General features: G+C 31.7%; 1 protein-coding gene across 1 annotated transcript in view; it reads right to left on the minus strand.

Moving 5' to 3' along the window:
* Positions 1 to 614: 614 nt before the first annotated feature.
* Positions 615 to 19995, minus strand: part of LOC111048874 (adenylate cyclase type 3) — an 85298-nt gene continuing 65917 nt past the window's right edge. The window contains exons 10-20 of the mRNA XM_022334854.2: positions 18633 to 18794; positions 17810 to 17897; positions 17219 to 17335; positions 15732 to 15997; positions 12045 to 12120; positions 9972 to 10197; positions 8398 to 8480; positions 7564 to 7662; positions 6960 to 7083; positions 5296 to 5420; positions 615 to 4348 (exon numbers count right to left, since the gene is read on the minus strand). Of these exons, the coding sequence (XP_022190546.2) occupies positions 4085 to 4348; positions 5296 to 5420; positions 6960 to 7083; positions 7564 to 7662; positions 8398 to 8480; positions 9972 to 10197; positions 12045 to 12120; positions 15732 to 15997; positions 17219 to 17335; positions 17810 to 17897; positions 18633 to 18794 (1630 nt within the window). The 3' untranslated portion in view covers positions 615 to 4084. The remainder of the gene's footprint in view (positions 4349 to 5295; positions 5421 to 6959; positions 7084 to 7563; positions 7663 to 8397; positions 8481 to 9971; positions 10198 to 12044; positions 12121 to 15731; positions 15998 to 17218; positions 17336 to 17809; positions 17898 to 18632; positions 18795 to 19995) is intronic.

A 19995-nucleotide genomic window follows, 5' to 3' on the forward strand; every position in this document is an offset into this window, starting at 1 on the left:
CCAAATATATTGATATACCCTAGCAATCGGACGTATCATGGTCTCATGGATGACCGGAACTATATAGATGTGCGATTGTACGCAAAACTTGATATGGGGAACCATAATTATTGTTTAATAATTGAGAATTGTTGCAGAGCTCGTCAAGTCATTTATCCAGGAATTATTCTTGTAAGATTTTAAAAATATCTCGGAACTTTGAGGAAAATGCTGTGTATTTAAAATATAATATTTAGAGAACTATGGTTTTCAAAAAAATTGGACTTATATCCTCATAAATAAATGTATTCACTAGGAACGTTTTCAATGTTTTATTTGTAATAATCCACCCTTGTAGAACATCTGCCCATTCAACTTCTGCTGAAGAATCATTCATCCAGCATCAACAGATTTTCTCTATTTTCTATGTGAAAGTTTTTTATTCATCAATTATCTATTAACTATTCATTAGAACTACACAACTCCATAGAAAATGAATGAATACGGTAAGGTACCGTATTTTATCATCACAACTGATAAATAAACTCTTTTTTATTCTTGAAGTTGAACAGTTATTACTCAACAACTCTCTTAAAAGATTATCTGGAATGCTAGGAATGAATAATGAGATATCATTGAAGAATCTTATCCAATATATTTTCATCAAGTTTCATACAATCTTTTATTCGACATCTTTCAAAATTAATAAAAACAATTGAACATAATGAATCAATCTTTAAAAACATAAAATATCAAGCTCTGCTAGTTAAGAAATATTTATTCATTCAGGAATTTAAGTTATACAATATATGTTTTAATAGACAAATTTCATTTTACCTAACTTTTGGAATAAGCTACATCATTGTTTAATCAATCTCTCTGATATTATTCCATTAATCTATTTCAATATTTTTTAGCAATATTCGATAGATTTAAGTACATTTATTATCTATTTCTTGGTTACGTTATATTTTGGTAACTATTTCACATGCAACCAATGGTAAAAATGTTGTGGTACTGAATTTATAGTAGCCATAAGAATGGTCCTGTCGTCAAACCTATGAAGCAAATCCAAACATTTTTCGTCTTGCAATAATTATAATTCGGTATCTCAGTGATTGAACTCCCGCAGCTTTTAGAGAAATAGACATCTTGGCTCAATCCAGATAACTTGCATATCACGTTTCAAAACATTCTCGAATGTAATAATTATATTATGTGAACCTACTCCAAACTCAAAACTACAAACTTCTACTATCCGAATGGCATTTCATATTTTCCTGTAGCTTCTGGCACATGATATGTAGCTGGCAAACAATTCATTCTTATGTTCACGGAGACGGAGAAATATTAACCTTTTTCCAATGTAATAAGCATTGTCAGCAGTTCATGCAGATGCTCTTACAATGGACATTTTCTTCTAGACGTTTCATAGTCGAAAAATTGACTATTATTGAAAAATTGTTATGCAATCAGTAATATCCACATTGAAAAATATTGACTTGAGAGATACGCTTCCAATTCATTTTAAGATCCATTATTTCCTGATCCTTCTAAATTTCAATGAGATATGGTTCAGAAATAAATTCTGCAGACATGGAGTTACATGCAAACTGAAATAAATATTACCGTCTTCATTATGCCACTAAATACTACATCAAGATCTTTAAGCTTGAATGAACTAGAAAACTATAACTTTTTATACTATGTGGTCAATTGAATTATTGAAAATAATCAATCAATCACTTTAACCTTTGTTATTTGACTAGAAGTCCTGGAGAGATTATGACCTATTTTATTTTTCTTCCACTCTCTTCATCATTGTTATTAAATCATTTTCTCGTTCAGTCTCACTTCACTCACGTCATTCAGAAAAGATCACTCACACTCGTAAAATTAAGTTGACATTGATTAGAAATTAAGCTGAACATAATGATTGAAAATGAAAATCATCATAATTCATCTTACAAAAGCACCAACTGCAATAATTTTATATGATTTAGTGATCCATAAATGCATATTTTTCCTAGATGAGACTTTATATTACAATTCTTTATTTATCTCAGAACTATCATCTCATTGGATTTGAAAACATTGTAACAGTTTTTAAATATAATTATCATTAATAAATATTGTTTACTGAATATTAAAATGAAAATTGTAAAATAGATTATTTCAATTTACTATTTATAATACTGTGAGGGCACATAGCACTCATCATCTATACATTCTTAGTCATTCATTCCTAATAAGTTAGGGTTTAACATCACAGTTTTTTCTCTTAAAACTACTTAACATATTTTATATTTGAATTTAAACATTATTAAATCTTTGCTTTCCAATTTTACATTAACCTCTACAAAGCTATTATTCTACTGAGATCGTGTATGCACATGAGATTACTAACACAAACTTTTTCGAACTGAGATAAAAAAGGATGAAAATGTTAGGCTCTATTGATGTTTACTGAAATAATACTGTATAAAATATGTAGTGCAAATTTTATATAGTCGGATAATTTGATTGAACTTGGTCGTTTTGATGAATAGTTCTAAACAATTTCCTAAATTTTATCTACAAGTTTATCAACTATAACTTACTATAACTTACAGTACGGTACAATACAATTAAGTTACATCGTTTTGAATATCGATCATTATTTACATTATTTGAAAAGGGTGTTGTATTTCCAGTAAATGCAGAAGTTGACAGTCAATATATATGATAATATGTTTCTTAGTTTATTTTCTTGTGATAATAGAGTTTGTTTATGGCGCAAGCTCTGAGAGCCTGAAATTTAAACATATGTTGAATTCACCAACTAAATTAGTTTGAAAAAGTAACAATACGAGGAAATTTCAGTTCCTCAAGGAAATGTAAAACTTCGAAAGCTTGCAAAATATATCTTATCCTTGTTGGTAAATCGTATGATTCAATGCTCCAATAATGCAGTTAAAGGTGATTATTAATATTGCTTCTCCGTGGAGTTTCAAATGAAGTAAGTTATAGACTATAGGTGACAATCACAAGAAAATTTAAAACACTTAATAGACTACCCTGATCATCCTCAATATTCGTACTGATGATATTTATTCATTTGATAGGAGATAAAGACAGTATCTACAATAGTAATTGGATTTTATTTGTGATAAAACTACATATACTGTCAAGTGAGGTGATTATATGGAGATTAAAATTCTATCGTTTATTATATTTGACCAAATAGCCTCTATTCTGACCCTCAAGTACTGTATACCACGTTTGACACATTTCTTGACCTCCGAGTGAGATAATTGGAGTTGGAGGGTGAAATGATCACTCAACTTGGTAAAAAGAAGGATTATTTGGAACTGTATTTTCTTTTCATATACGGTACGGTACTTGTGATTTTCAACTATTGGGTTTCGGAACTCTAGCATGAGAATTTTGCAATTGGAATTCAATACATTTTCCTTTTGAACAATTTAACTTGAAACATACGATTTTCAAGTTAAATCATCAGTTCAAGTGTAAGTTTTCTAGATTTTATTTTCAATACTATTTTGAAATTAATAAGGTTATTTCATAGCTGTATTCCTTATTGTGACACTTTCAATAAAAAACTTCGTCGCCATATTATGCAGAACTTTACTTTCAGTAACTGAATTCGTATTGATTTTTAGTCAAGGATGCTTTCAAAACTTGGCAGTACTGTAGTATATAATTTTCATAAATTTTTTCCTCTCAGTTGTACCTAATTTCTTATTCAAGGATACCAATTTTTATCCATTAATTACATGAATTTTGAACTTTAATTTCTTGAAGAAAAAGAGTTAAAAGAAATGCGTCTGCATTTATCATTGGATGCATTAATTTATACTCAACATTTTCGTTGACTGTTATGGAAGATCCAGTTGACTAAAGCATTTTTTCCAGCTGAAAAGCTGGTAAGCTATGATAATCCCCAGAGAAATCTAACTGATCGACAACCATAGTGTTTCAACATGTGTTGACCTTATCACCCATGTATCTCAGATTTGATTTCCTGGATTAAAGATCAACCAAAATCGCTTGAGTGGAGATTTGCATCCGGTTGACATGCCAATGATTGCTGGGTTTTTTGGTGCTAATGGCCGTCACTCTCCAATGTGGTGATGACCGGCTGCGGTCCTGTGGCCGAAAGCAAAGCCTCCCTGTCGCCGAGAGTGTTCTCCTCCTCTTCCTCCTCCTCCCTGACGGTCTCCATTGTCGAGTAGACCTGTGAGCTCGTCGGCCCTTTTCCTACCAGATAGTAGGTCATCAACTGGCCCTTGCCCTTCACAGCGACTAGGCCCCGCTGCTCGAAGATGTAGCCAAAGTTCTGCAGAATATTGCACGTTTCTTCAGTCACCTGCAAAGTAATAATAGGCCTATCATTTATGATTCATAAAACCATAGATGTCAAATTCACCAAACAATTACTAAACTGGAATTAATATTTAAAAAGATCTTGTGAATCTTTGAATGATACACTCTGGTTTGAAATTTCAAGTTTTCAATGAAATTTTATCAATACTGAATATAGCTCAACAGCTTACATATATTCCATTATCTGTTTATCTCTTTTATGTATATATTTATATGTTTATATCTTTTATGTAATAGGGCTACTTGTAATAAAAATAGAAAGAAAAATAAAAATCTCAGTACCCTTTTTGTCACAAAATGTTTCGGACATTGATGAAATTTTCAAGTGATATGAAGTAAATGAATAAATACTGCTGGAAGATTCTTATAAATAATAAATAAAGTGATTAAATAATTCAAAAAGGGTACTGAGATTTTTCTTTTTCTTTCTATTTTCCATCATCTGTATACGCCCTTGAAAAAGCCTGCAAATAAATTTAATGCAAATTATGTCAGACAATGATGTAGGCTATGTTAATGAAGATGATGTTATATTGAAGAGATTTTGAGAGAACAATACTTTACCTGAGGGTAGAGATTTTTTCAGGAAATACCCCATTTTTCAAGGGAGCTAAGTCTAATAACATCAATACAAATACTTTGTACAAAAACCGGTATTAGGCTAGACCTACTTACGAACCATAATGTGGAGTCTTGCAATTCACCTCTATCACTTATTTTCTGATGAAATTGCCTAGGATAATATTAATTGAGCTGCTATATTCAAAGTGCTCGAACACGACAACAATTTTAACGATAAAATAGAGCAAACAATTTTCTCTGAGATATACTAGATCTTTCAATACTTGGAAAACAGTGTACAAGATTATTGTAATCTTTGAAAATGTCGCAAATCTATTGAACATTATTGAATCTTTCAAAGTTTTTTACCTGGATGCAACCAGCTTTCCCTGTACTCTCCATTCGAGAAGCCACATTCACAGAATTTCCCCAAATGTCGTAATGTGGCTTCCTTGCTCCAATGACTCCAGCTGTGATTGGTCCATGATTTATACCTGAAAAGGGAGAATGGTAATTAATTTATTCTCCATTTTTCGAAGTGAGATTCTTCATGAAGAAAGATGTGATTGAAATATCCTAAGAATTCCATTCAATTTATTTTAAGCGAATTTTCAAAATTCATTAGGTGCATTCTTCTATAATGACATTTTGACAAGGCTAATTTTTAAGGGGTTTAGTAAAAATGGGGGATATTTGCTAATGTTGTTATAGTCTTATATGTTAGGTGTTTATCAGTGGCGAATGCTGACTGTAACCTTTGGGGATGCAATGACAAAAGAGATTATATTACTTTTTGCTTTTAGAAAAAACGACTAGCAGTCAGATATTTTAACAATAAATGAATAAATCACTCACTGGACAACTTACATTTTTATAGTTGTCCAGTGAGTGATTTATTCATTTATTGTAAAATATCTGACTGCTAGTCGTTTTTTCTAAAAGCAAAAAGTAATTTAATAATAAGCAGTTCGTGATGGAAAACAACATTGAAGAAGAGATTATATGTTATTATTATATATTAGATTGTTACCATGTATTTTATATTAGATTATATGTAAAAAAGGCCAAAGATGTGTGTGAGAATATGAAAATGTAAACTTTTATGAAAAGTCTCTTAATGGAAAGAATGTGCACTACCTACGCTCTTAGGAACTTTAAACTAGTGACATTTTTCAAGTATTTCGATTTGAATACTATCAAGTTACCAAAACGAAAAAATCCGACGAAATTTCTGAAAAGAAACTTTTCTATTATTTTCAATTTTTGAGATATGAAGAAAGTCAAAGGTTAAAATCTTGGGAAAGATGGATTTTTAAAATTTGAAAGATATTTTATGTAGTACTCCGTACTTCTGTTCAGTTTATCATCTTATATTGGAACTTGTTACAGGAAAGAATTCTTCAAGAGATTGTTTATCTCGTGAGATATTTGATTCCCCACATTTTTTCTCAATTCTAGAGAAAAAACTCAAATTGAGCTTTTTTTGTAAAATATAATAAGTTTCCCAAGAAAACATATTCTGAGAAATATGATTTGTCATGAGATGAAAAATATCTTGAAGAATGTATTCTCAAAATAGCATGAATTCATTTACTACCAATTTGGAAATGGATCTCCCACAAAATTACACATTATATTTGGACGTACTTTAGGCGTTTATATTTGGAAAACTAGAAAATATAAAAAAGTTTTTCTTTATAAATTTGTTCATTTTTTCAATTTGATATAGTATCCAAATCAAAACACTCCGAAAAAATGTCATAAGTAGTATTGTTGGCTGGGCGTAATTTTATTACTAAGAATAGAATATATATGTTATCTTGCACGAGAACTTGAGCATGTATTTATTTACTTTTACTTTATTTATTCATTTACATTCATTTATTTACTTTATCTACTTGAGCACTTAATTCGATAATATTATCCAGTCAACTTCTCCCTCGAAACGTAACTGGTAACTGAATCAGCCTCTGTTCATTTATTATCTAGGATTTTCATGTATTCAACTGTAATAATGACTAATTTATACGTACCCATTTTTAAAACAAAATGGTTGAAGCTCTGCTCATTGATACTTTGTAGAGCTTTTTTCAATTCAAAAGCAAATTCAACAAGAAGAGCAAGATGCGCCCATCTCACTTCTATGGGATCATCAGGCTGAAAAAACCATCTTTATTAAAATCGATTATTAGAAAAACATGAAAACAAATTATTCATCATAGAGAAATCATCTATTAAATATTGGGGATTGCATAGTAGTCTATCATTTACCAATATTTCAATATGATATTCTTCCTCAACAATTTTCAATCATAAATCTATTTATTAATTCCATCTCCTATAATGTGAATGTAGTAAAGAATCCTAATAACTCTTAAAAATGATATAAAAGCTCAAATCGTAAATAATATGGAGCTTAGTTTACACAAATATAGCTATATTTGAATGACAACTAATCAAATTCAATCCATCTCCACTCAATTCTACAATAAAAAATTGATAAATAAAATTACTCACGATTTACACCTACAAGTTTTCAAATAAAAAGTCAATATTCTAAGACTTGAGCAGCTTATGCTACTATATCGATTCTATGCCAATTGAATTGCGAATATATCAATTGCAATCATTACATACCTTCACTTTTTTTGTAGGGTTCAGTCCACTCGCAGCCATGTACGTTGAACCAATTGTTTTTATTTTGATAATGTCTTGAAATTGTGGAAGCTCCAGAAGCTATAGAACAGAAGAAAAACAATAATTAAATGCTGCTTTAATACAGTCAAAGTATCTCACCATACACATTAAAATTGATAGCCCTACATATTGTTATGATGAATTAAAATTACATTTAAGAGTCTTTAAATGACCGATATCGTAGAATTTCATCAAACATACTTGTAATGTACATAATTGTATCTCTTGGAGAGTGTTATTCGAATCATCTCAGGGACATATAATCATTCATAATTGAATTGTGAGTGATCTTGTATTTCTCAGTATAATGGATAAACACAAAAAAATATTGAGAACTACTATTTACCTACAGAATAATAGTGCACTATTATTGGGTGAGTTATAAGAAGTGGATGACAACATTCTTTGCGTCTATTCTATAAAAAAGTTCATAATTATAATTCAAGTGATTGTTGAATTAATCACTGATAAAATCATATTTTGGAGTAAATACGACCAATATAATAAATCTCGTCGATTTGAATCTCTTGATGACTCAATATCTATAAATAGCTTGAAAAACTCCTTGGAGTATAATGGAAAGTGCCTGAATACTGCAAATAATACACGATTCACATGCTTATGGGTAGTGAACTAGTAGTGTAAGAAATCAAGTACCGGTACTTCAAAATCAACAATAGTACTGTAACTCCAGATAATACAGTTTGGCATTGATAATTAAAAATGTTCTCAAGATGTCATACATAGAAAAGTATTCAGTAAATTTTCACTCACCGCATCAAAATCTGATATGACTTCGTTGAGAAACCTCAAACACTCCAAGCCTTGATTGTTTACTGTTTCTTCAGAATAGAAATCTGTAAATGAACATTTGAATAGTGTGAAGTTTGAGCAGTTTCGAATTGGACTCATTTTGTTTGAACCAAAGTCTTCAAGTTGTGTTGTACCCAATAGTTCACCCTCAAAACGAGAGATTAATACTTTTCTATCAAAACAGATCAGTATGATAATTAGGCTACTATCGTATTTTAATATAGGTACCAACTTCAAAGTTAAAAAAACATTCACATCCTTTGGTGTGGCAACGACCGTTTCGTCCTGGCTTGAAAATGTGCAATATCAGCACGAAACGGTCGTCACCACACCAAATAATGTGAGTGTTTTTTTCACTTTAAAGTTATATTAAAATACGATAGTAATAATAATAATAATAGTGAAAACAAGATGGATAACCAACAACGAGTATAATAATGCTTGAACTAACAACCTTATTATAAAAAGTATGAATTTCATAACTATATTAAGTGTTAGAAGTTTATCATACACATTGAAATTTGTAACATTCCCATTACATTCGTTGGAATATTCTCTAAAATATTGTTTATTCTTCACTTTGAATTTCTGTATAATATAATTTATTGATTGCAGATATATTTTTGATCATAGTAGTGTTGAGTAGGTAGTATTTAGCAGGAGATAAAACTCATTAAGTCCGCACGCCAGATCTATTTTGTTTTAAACATTTTAAATATTATCAAGGTATCTATAAATTTTCCATCATAGCTTTTCCATGTCATGCAATAAAAATTAATAATGTGAGTTTTCACTGAATCTCTAACAATGCTAAAACTTTAAATGTATCTATTCACAGTATCTATTGTATTCCAGTACATAATTCAGTATGGGCCTATGTATTAACATTGTATTGTACTGTATTGAAGGTTTACATTATCATTTCATGCTGTAGTTTTCCCATATTATCTATATTTTTATCTATAATCTATTGTAACGGTTTTTTATAGCCTATAACTCTGAATAAACTGAATTGTTGGATGGCCAACAAATTTTAAATAGGTAGGTACCAGGAAGAATAAGGAAGAAGAGAGTAATAATTTTGAAACATTTTTATCTGATAATTTGGCTATTCAGATTCAACACCATATGTAAAATACTGTAAATTTATACTGAACCAGGTTTTACTTTCGAATTTAGCCTATTTATTCATTAGATAGATCAGCACAGTAATAAACAAGGAATAGATCCTTTACGTGGGCGTACAAGGAAAATGCACAAAGTCCAATTTTTCCAAACATTGATTTTTGATTAGTTTTTGATTAATTCTATAAACCATGAATGTTGAATAACCAATTATCAAACAAATGAAGAATATTTAATTCATTGCAGTATGAAACTATTTTGTGAAAAATCACTACGGTATATGGATTGATGTTGGAAATTAGAAATTGATTTCCTAAAAATTTACTTTTATAAACTTAGTGGATTTTCCTTGTATGCCCACGCGACTCTTCTAACTTGGATCTTGGATTGGATTTTTAATAATATCCTACCTGAAAAATTTGGCATGGAAGCGAAAAGCACACCAACTTCGGCATAACTTTGACTGTACAGTTCTTCATGTTGACGTTTCCTGTTTCCAAGGAAATGTGCGGCCACATGCTGCGGTAGAATGTTGTAAACTAGGGCTTCATTTCTTCGCCTTATATCTGATGCTCTTTCTCGCTGCTCTTCCACTTCGATTTTCCACAGAAACAAAACTCTGGAAGATTTCTCCATCTGAAATCAAAATTTATTCCAAGTCAAATAAGTAAAGAATGCAGGCCAATGATAAATCATTGTAGTTTTGAGTGAGTTCTTATCATCTTCTAAAATTACATCAATCAAGACTGGAGTAGTCATACGTGCGATACATCGGCTTGGAAAAAATAAAAAAATTTCAAATAGATATGAGCTTTTTATGAATACAATACAATCTCTGTGTAACAGTAATAGAAGTGGAAGTTTTACAGTAATAAAATAAAAACTTACTTTTCGAAACGGAGCAATCATAACTAAAGATAGTGTTATGCAATAAATGAATCACATAGCTGTTCTCAACTGATACAAGGTTTATAGTTCATAAAAAATTTCAAAATGGGTACCCATGTTCTAACCAAATGGGCACAGAAATTGTTCAATAATTATATAATATTATTATTACTACTATCCAATCTACCACTATAGGGCATAGAGAATAATAACAAGTAGAATCCCTTAATCCCTTCACACAAGTAAAATCCCTTAACAGAATTCGAAGAGGTCTACAGATGGAAATTACTGAGATATTGCAATTATTCAAATACTGATGAATTGATGATAATTAAACGAAAATCCAAATTAAATTAGGTATGTAATTCACCCCGAAGACTGCAAACTACATGTCTTTTATTACTGCAAATATTTACAACAGGGTAAACAGCTACCTAGATGGAAATTCATCGATGAGCGCTATGACTATTCAAAAATTATTTGTCAGCCCGGGAAATTTTACAGTAGCAGGAGTCTTCGGGGCGAATTACAGCATTCAATTTGGATTTTCGTTTAATAATCATAACAAAAAATATATGTGAATAATAGTTGTTCACCTATCATGGAAATTTAAAAGAAATCCAAATCAATACATTCCAGTGGATGGGTCTAAAAGTCTAAAGGCTAGAAAAGCACATTATAAACAAAAATGTTTCATCAATTAGAAGTAGTATCATAGGTCGTTAAAATCTAACAAAAATTATCTCTAGAAAGAATTTTAGAAAATCAACGGAATTTACACAGATAACAGTGTAACTGTGTAGTAGATGTCTCTAATCAATCTTATTTGTCTTGAAAATTCTTAGTTGTCTCAAATCATCTTGAACCATTCTTATTTATAGAAAAACTTCCCATCGAAAACGTGGAAAAGAGAAAAATATATTGATTTTTTGAAACGAACGAATCAAACTCCAATTATATTTTTAATTATTCAACTTATTCATGTCAAAAATAAAGAGAAGATTCGGTTCTACAATTTAAGGCCAAATACAATTTTTTATCATCATAGGTTTCCAAAATAAGCAGCTTAGAATATGGAAGCTTGCCATTTTTTGTGTATGAAAGTATAGTTCAAGTAGGTACAATCTAGGATAAATTTCTCATTTTTGACTGAACTCGACTTATGATACGTGATTTCGAACCGCCTGAAAGAGCAGAGAAGAATGAGCTGTAGTACGAGAAGATCTGATCATTGAGTCGAAAGTTATAAGTGTTTGAAATTTTGATCCTTGATGTGTCCTTATCAATAAACCTATACAGCTACCTTCTATAGAAGGCATTGACAAGACAGAGGATCGGCAACGATGTTCTGCTATCTTTCTCCACTGCCATTATAATGTGAGCCTCACGATAGTGCCTATGTCTCTAGTGAGGTCCAAGTTATAATGGCAGTGTTTGATTAGCAAACTTCTCTATCATTCAACAAATATTTAATTCGAAGAGGGATTGTTTTAACTATAACAATTATAACTGTAATACCTACATTTAGTTCCACAATGAATGAACGAATACAGTAATTCCTTAAAATACTTTTTTGAATGAAAAATGACACTCACATGTCTGGCAAGCAGTGACAAAGCAATAGTGACTGCAACCAATAAAGCTGATAGACTGTACTTTCCTGGAGTCAAGCTGCAAATAAATTAGATAATATGAGTTTACATAATATTTTGGTACGAGACTGAATATAGGCCTAATTGTATTAACGGTCTATTAAATTATCTTTGAGAACTTGGACCAATTCAGTTACAAAATTAAACAATCCCGAATAGAATGTCCATTCTTAAATTAAAATATGAATTCATATGGTTTATAATAGGTACCACATTATCAACACTTTTTCATTCTCAATAGCCAAATTATTCTTCAGTTTCACTTTCCATTACCAACTGATTGTTAATGGTCACTTTTCAATACCCACTCAAATTACAACATAGCAGTCTGATTTTTATGATTAAAAGCTATTAGCTTCTACTCACATTTGTGGAGCGCTTTCCGACGGCAAGTCCTTTTTCAACACTGATGAGACTTCTGTCATTAGGGTCATTCAGTGTGTTTATTTATTTACAACAATAAAGAGTTGAAAAAGAACTCAGCATCAGAAAGCGCTCCAAAAATGTGGGTAGAAGCACAGAGAACAGGCTACACTCACTAACAAGAAAACTCGCTACACTCACTAACATTAAATTTATACTCACACACGTCTGCCTATTCACACACAAACACACATACAAATTGGATTTAGAGTATGATGATATATGCAATAGGATCGGTGGAGAACGCTGAGAAATATAAGTTCTCTACACTTTTGAGCTTAGAAGCACGATTGGAAAGATAAAAAATCTTACAAATGGACGAACGCTGATTGACTTGAAACTCGAATTCGCTTCGCTCATTCAATAAATATACCTCAATCTGGTCTCCAACCCATTCCAGCATATTGCAATTCCAAACAAAAACCTAACCCCCTAAGCTACCAGACTCTAATTTTTCAACACAAAAATCTGTAACATCAACATGCATGAGCATAACGCCCACACAGCCGCACACAATCATGAATGTTCTATTCTATCTGGTACGATTTGTAAGGTGAAAAAACATACTGTAATATGATAACATTCTGATTTTTTAGGGTTTGTATGCATAAGAGAAGTCCAGAACCAATTTTCGCATGCAAAATTTTCTTGTACAGAGTGGCCCAAATACCTAATATGTCTGGTTCATTCTCCAGTTCTGAGCTATTACAATCAAATCCAGTCATTGGACAAAAAAATCGTCTCTCTCCTTTTTTACTGTACATAAAATTCAGAATAAAATGAAATCATTCAGACCTCTCTAACTTCAATCAGTTCTATCCTACAGTTTTTCCAAAACGAGTAGAATTTCATGGAAAAATCAATTTTGATAAATCTTATAGTATTTAATCAACAATATCTTCCGATTGTCACAATTCAAAAATGTATAATTCAACATCCTACTAGGCGTAATTTTGTGCTCTACAATCTTTTGTATTATATCAAGCAAAGGAAATACATTTACGACAAAAATACACATACATAATAACAGGGGTAGGTAAATCTTTTTAAGAGTATCAATCAATTTCCTCCTTATAATATACAATGAAACTGGATGTTATTTTACTGAATGCTAAGAAGATTATAACTCTTATAAGTTTATAATGAGAGAAATTCATTGAATTTTCAAATTACTCCCTCTTCCCCAATCTCCCGCTAGACGGCTAGCCTAACAGCATTTAGTTCATATGCAAAATTAGAACTTTCCACTATGGGTACAGTCCATGAAAAAGGTTGACAACCATTGGCTATTCAATGAAAACAAAAAGCAACTGAAATAATATATTTTAAGGTTAACAATCTTTGGCTATTCAATGAAAAAAAGTAACTGAAACAATATTATTGTTAATGAGCAGTTTTGACATCATTTATTAAAATCATTTTAGAACAATAATAGAAAAATATAATGCTGCATTACACAGCTCCTCAAGAACATGTCATGATTAAAATTATTCCATGCTCTTTCTCAATTTTTAAGTTCAAAATCGCAATATTATGGATTAAATTAGATTGATTTAAATTTTTTCAATTATTGAATTGAAGTACATAATGTAATAAAGTTTGGATTATATTATATTTTTATAATGGACAACAGTTTATCTGGCTACTCATTCACTTATTGTTTTCTAGTTCTTGTTGATTAGAAATAAAAATTAATCCTCTTTGTCACTGGAGACGCAGCATTCATGCGATCTGGAGAGTTGAGAGTAGCAAGTGATTAGAATAAGAAAGAATTTCTAGTCTATGTATTATTAGCAAAACAATGACATGCATGCCTCAAGCCATAAATCCTGTCAGCAGTTGTTTTGTTGGGGGGAGAGAGTGGTGTGAACTGGTTTGTTGGAGAGGGAAGTGTAGGATGCCAATGACTCCCCACTACGTCCCCCTACAACAATACTAATCAAGCTCAGACAGAGATCGTCATTTGCGTATACAAGCGCTTTCTACCGGTATAAGTGATACTACACATTAGGCGAAACAATAGTCGGTAAGAATGTTCCCTCTGATCCTTCTCTGTGGTAGAAGCTAGTAGCTTTTAATAATAGAAATCAGACTGCTATGTCGTAATTAAGTGCGGGTGCGGCATTGAAAAGTGAACAAATTATTATTGTTCATAGGTTTCTTGAATTGAGAGGAATTTAATAGTTCTCTAATAATTAGTATATTTCTTTGAAGTACGCGGTATGACTGTGTAATGAGAAAATTTTAATGTGAATCGATATTAATGATCTCTGAGGTAAGAGAAAAAGCATTCAGCTATAATTATTCACCGACACTCTCAATGGCACATTAATTGAATACACACATATCCTACACTTAACACAATTAATTTCAACCAAACACATTTCTTGTAAGGCTATAATATTATAATATGAAAATGGGTCTCAAATAATCGCTTATCGGAAAAATAAATTTGTGATTTCCATACCCAGCATATGTTTCACTGGGCTCTATTATAATGATTTTCTTTTCAGTGTTATTCATGACACGGTACTATTATATTCAGTGACGGATTTTCAAGATTTCAAGAAATTCATTATAATGGAACACTTTTCTACCAATCAATATTAATTGTTTATAACATACGATTGAATAACATAGTAACCCACTAGTTATTGATAAGAAGTTGATACGGTAATACCATCGAGAAAAGATAGCATAAGAAAATATTCCATGGTATAGATCGTTTATGTTCCAAATTTCAAGCCGATTTTTGCTAACTCAAGCCGATTACTGTCTATATTATTTCAGTTTTGTCCGGGTAAGAGTTTTAAGAGTGTGAGAACGGCACAGTATGAGTACATAGAGACTATGGAATCATTATTCATAGTCACTGTAAGTATGAGAGACTACCAGCGTCACATAGCTTCACGAAAAACAACTATATCTACTCCCAGATAGCACACAACCTTACGAAAACATTTTCAATATCATTTTCATGGCTTTACGCATAAGCCTTTCCACATAACCTTGTGAAAACCTTGTCATTAAGGGTGAACTGAAAAGGTTTTCTTAGCTAGGACTATCGGCTTGAGTTAACAGTGGAATTTGGAAAATAAAAGCACTATAACATGGGATATCTCCTGATGCCATATTTTCTTCACGGTTCCGTATGTTATTTAATTCTCTCTTCTGCTATCTTTTCTCCATGGTAGGCCTAATACTTACTTGACCCAGTCCCTATGATTGACAATCTCCTCGCAGTCGAGTGCAGGGCCGATGACGAACAGATTGACAAGGCAGTGGGCGAGAGAGAGAAGGGCGAGCAGCGCCGTCTTGACCAGATGTGAGAGCTGGGCGGGCAGACCCGCAGCCACCAGCACCAGCACGCTGAAGTAGGAGAAGTAGGAGGGGTAGAGGCACGCGGCCCTCACGTCCTCGATTGACGTGCAGTTAGATGGAGGCTCCAGCGAGATTGGGTCCGTGCATGAGATCTGCAACACCAGCCAACACATATTACACGAATCAGGAGGTATATGAAATCAGAGAGAAAATAATTCTTTTATATTCACTTCTGAATACTTGAATTATGACATAGCAGTCGTAAATAATATAAACGTATTCTTTATAATATTAATTTAATTTCTAAAGTATTATATTAATTTTTCTTCTATTGATTCAACCTTCTAGTCGCGACCCTATTTTTTCTGACGTTAGTCGTGACCCTAGGTCCCAGGGACCCACTTCTTTTATATTGAATATTTCAATGTATTTTAATATATAATGTTATTCTATGATTCGAATATGTCCAAGGATTATTAATGAACACAACGAGCACTTATGTAAAGCATAAATCGATTTTTATTATAAATTATAAAACTGATTTCATGAAACCTTGCATTTTTAGGGTAGTGAACGTTTGGTTATTATTTAATGTAAAGTGAACAAACAATAATTGTTTGAATTGGTTTGAATAGTGATGAATACTATAATGGATCTCACATGCAACACTACTAGAAAGATAGGATAATAATTGAAAGGCCATAGTTCACTCTTAGGGTAGTTTTTACCCTACCCTCAAGTTCATGTTGCAAAATCTTTGCAAAACTTATGAAATTGAAGTGATGAGTTCTATTATAAATCCTAAAACCTACCTACATGAAACACTACTAGAAACATGAAAAATATATAAGATCATATAAAATTCACTTTTTGGGGGAGGTTACCTGGGATCATATAAAGTTCATTGGTTTCACTATCATTCTAATCAGTGTCAGTATTCTTATCTTGAACTACCATAAATTTATTTTCTGCATCACTAATGTCATTGAAATAGAGATCTAGAAGTTAATTTGTACATTATTATTTTTCGAAGTCTCTATCAAAAATGTACATATTGACTGCTTGAATCCAATCACTATTGCATAAAAATGTGCATTTGAAAAAAAGAAAAAGTTACGTTAGTCGTGACCTTTGGGTCCCGGGGACCCAAAAGCGTCATTTCAAGAAAACAAGTCACAGAGCACTAACACTCTACATCAAATTTAAGTGTCTTAAGTGTCTAAGTGTATTTTTTAATGTATATCTCATTCACTTTTTGAATAATTAATAACATTTTTCTTTGTAATTGTTCGGCAAACTTTATATTGAGAATTGACATTCTGAAAGTAGCATATATTCCATGGAGAATATAGCCATTCTATATTCATACTGACCACATCAATGAGGTTAGTGACTCCAAGTACACCAATGACCACCACCGTTATAAGTTTGCGTAGCCAGTGAATTCCATTTAGTGATTCACTCAATTGTACTACTGGCCTTGGAAAGATCTGAAACAATAAAATTTTGGAATAATTCATTACTATAAAATCAACCTGAAACATCCACTAATACGCCCATACTCTTTTTCCACAACTTATCTTATTCTTTTAACTTGAGTATGATTTTTCCAGTATGAACCATGTTTGGCATGATAGTATTTGAAAAAACTTGGAACATAGAACATTTAAAATCAATAGTGGAAATTCAATTGATAAAATTTGTCCATGCATGTGAGCGTTGATATTTTAGTAGCCTATTTATACCTATTCAATTCTGTGGTGAAAATTTGTATTTTTGTAAGTTACAAAATGTTGCAAAATCCTATCTACACAGAAAAAATATTCAGTATGCTCGCAAATCATATTATAGAAGATTGAAATACTGTAACTTACTTGACTTTTCCCTTTTTAATCGAATTTCAGAAATATCACTAATTTTATCAGGTAGCCTAACTTATCACTAAATTAAATTGCACTACTTACTGTGGGAAATGCCTCAGCCATTGGAATAAATGTGAGAGCCCCTAGCAGCAACATCCCTACAGTATATGATGCGATGCTGAGAAAATCCCTAGAAAAATAAATGTATCAATGAAAAGATATATTCAACAAAAAACTTCAACTGAATTGATTGTGTAGGCATAACACGTTTTTTAATGGAAGCAGTGGATACTTCTATGTAAAATTTTATTGATCATGTTTCTCTCTTATGTATTGAATAACAACTTTTTAAAGGTGAACAATAATTTTGTCATCATGTTTGATTCACAATACACTATCTCACTGTATTTATTACATAGGCTAGAAGTGACTGATGTGACCAAACAACATTGGGAAAAAGCCACTTGATAAGAGTAGATTAGAAGCAACATAGCCTAAATTTTAATTCCACATTTTTCATACAATGAACAAGCGGAAGCAACCAAAGAAAATTACGGATATTCTGTGATTCTTGTTCACCAGAATTTATAATTACTTTTCAAATACATGGATTACCAAGCAAGTAGTCAAACCTCTAATGAGAGTCTATAGTAATAAAACAAAAGAAATATGAGCTTGGCTTTACATGAAGACACAACCAGAAAAGTTTATTGAATGGTTACTATAATTTGTATAATTCTATATTAAACAGGACACAGTCCAACTGAATAGAAGGAGAGATAAGAATTATTAAGTACTTTAGATCTGTACTAAATAATAAGGTCTTCCTCAGTAGGTCTATAAATCTGATTTGTTAATGTGTATTCTACCAATTAAAGACTTGAAATCACCTATGAAAATAAATAATATGAATGGTTCCACTCACCTCGGCAAGACGATGAATTGAGCAGATGAAGTGAATAAGAGAACTAAGGGACAACCAATCAAACTGACTCCCGAAAATGACTCTTTATTTCGATTATAGTCTCGCTCTTTTGTTTTGTCTTTGAAGCCGAGAGAGAAGAATGTTGTATGCTTGTTGAGATCCCTGAAACATATTAGAATGTTAGATGTTGAAGGTTCACTCATCATACCTATATAAATAAGTATAAATTACAGTATATAGCCTATCTATCACGCCTTTTTCAAAAAATAGAATCTGTGTTAATGAACGATAGTTGGATTGAAAGTTATGTACCCGCACATTAATGACTCGATATCATACTTGAAATTAATGTGCAGTTCATATATGAAGAGGCTGCATGTAGAGGCTGTATAGTATACATCCTCTTCATAATATGAAATAAATACAGTGTATACACTCTGAATTTTATTTTATTTTCAATCCTCAAATGGAAATTAATAGACAATTTTTCAGTAAATGGTTGTAGGCTATATTAGATTAATTTTCAGTTCATAACAAGTAACCAACTAGTGACCCCCTGAGTTGTGGAACTCGCTCATGAACTGTTGTATTGTAATCTGTGAAACCCGCAACTTTTAATTATACGAAAAGATTAAGATTAAGATTAAGAGTTGGTGAGAATTATTATATAAACAGCTAAATATTTCTTTAACAAGAATAATTTGACAGAAGGTTTCATTGGGGACCCCTTTTGAAATGAAAAATTACTCTGTCGCTTAGGATAGCAGGATACATCTAGCTAGGATACAACTATAGAATTCGCAAAAGTTTCGAATAAAATTGGAATGGCACTGATTCAATCACTCACTCACTCATTCATTCATAATCTACAGAACTAAAAATCTACTGGACCAAATACGTTCAAATTTGGCATATATGTTCAGTTGTCCATCTAGAGGCGCACTAAGAACGGATTTGAAAAAATCCAAAGATACGCCCAAAATCCACGTTTTCTTGTGTTTTCTCAGCCTTTTCACGGACTAATTGGCAAAAATGTTAAAACTTTGTACACAGGCTCAGCTGAGATATAAAAATGTTGTATTGGAAGTACAAATTAAGTGTCGCCTCAAGTTCAGAGGCCAAAGTTCCGCGGTTTTTGAGCATTTTTGCTGCGTTTTCTAGGCCTTCTCAAGAACTAATTGACAGATTATGTTCAGATTTCGTACAGAAATTCAGCAAGGGTCTACGAATTCATTCTCAATTCAGGAGTCAGAATTACCCAAGATAGGTGATTTTATTGAGTTTTTCCGGCGTTCTCTAGCGTTTTTTCTGCGTTTTCTCAAATTTTCCATGAACTAATTGAAAGAAAACGTTCAATTTTGGT

The sequence above is a fragment of the Nilaparvata lugens genome, chromosome 3 (genome assembly GCF_014356525.2).
Source record: "Nilaparvata lugens isolate BPH chromosome 3, ASM1435652v1, whole genome shotgun sequence".
Classification (NCBI taxonomy): domain Eukaryota; kingdom Metazoa; phylum Arthropoda; class Insecta; order Hemiptera; family Delphacidae; genus Nilaparvata; species Nilaparvata lugens.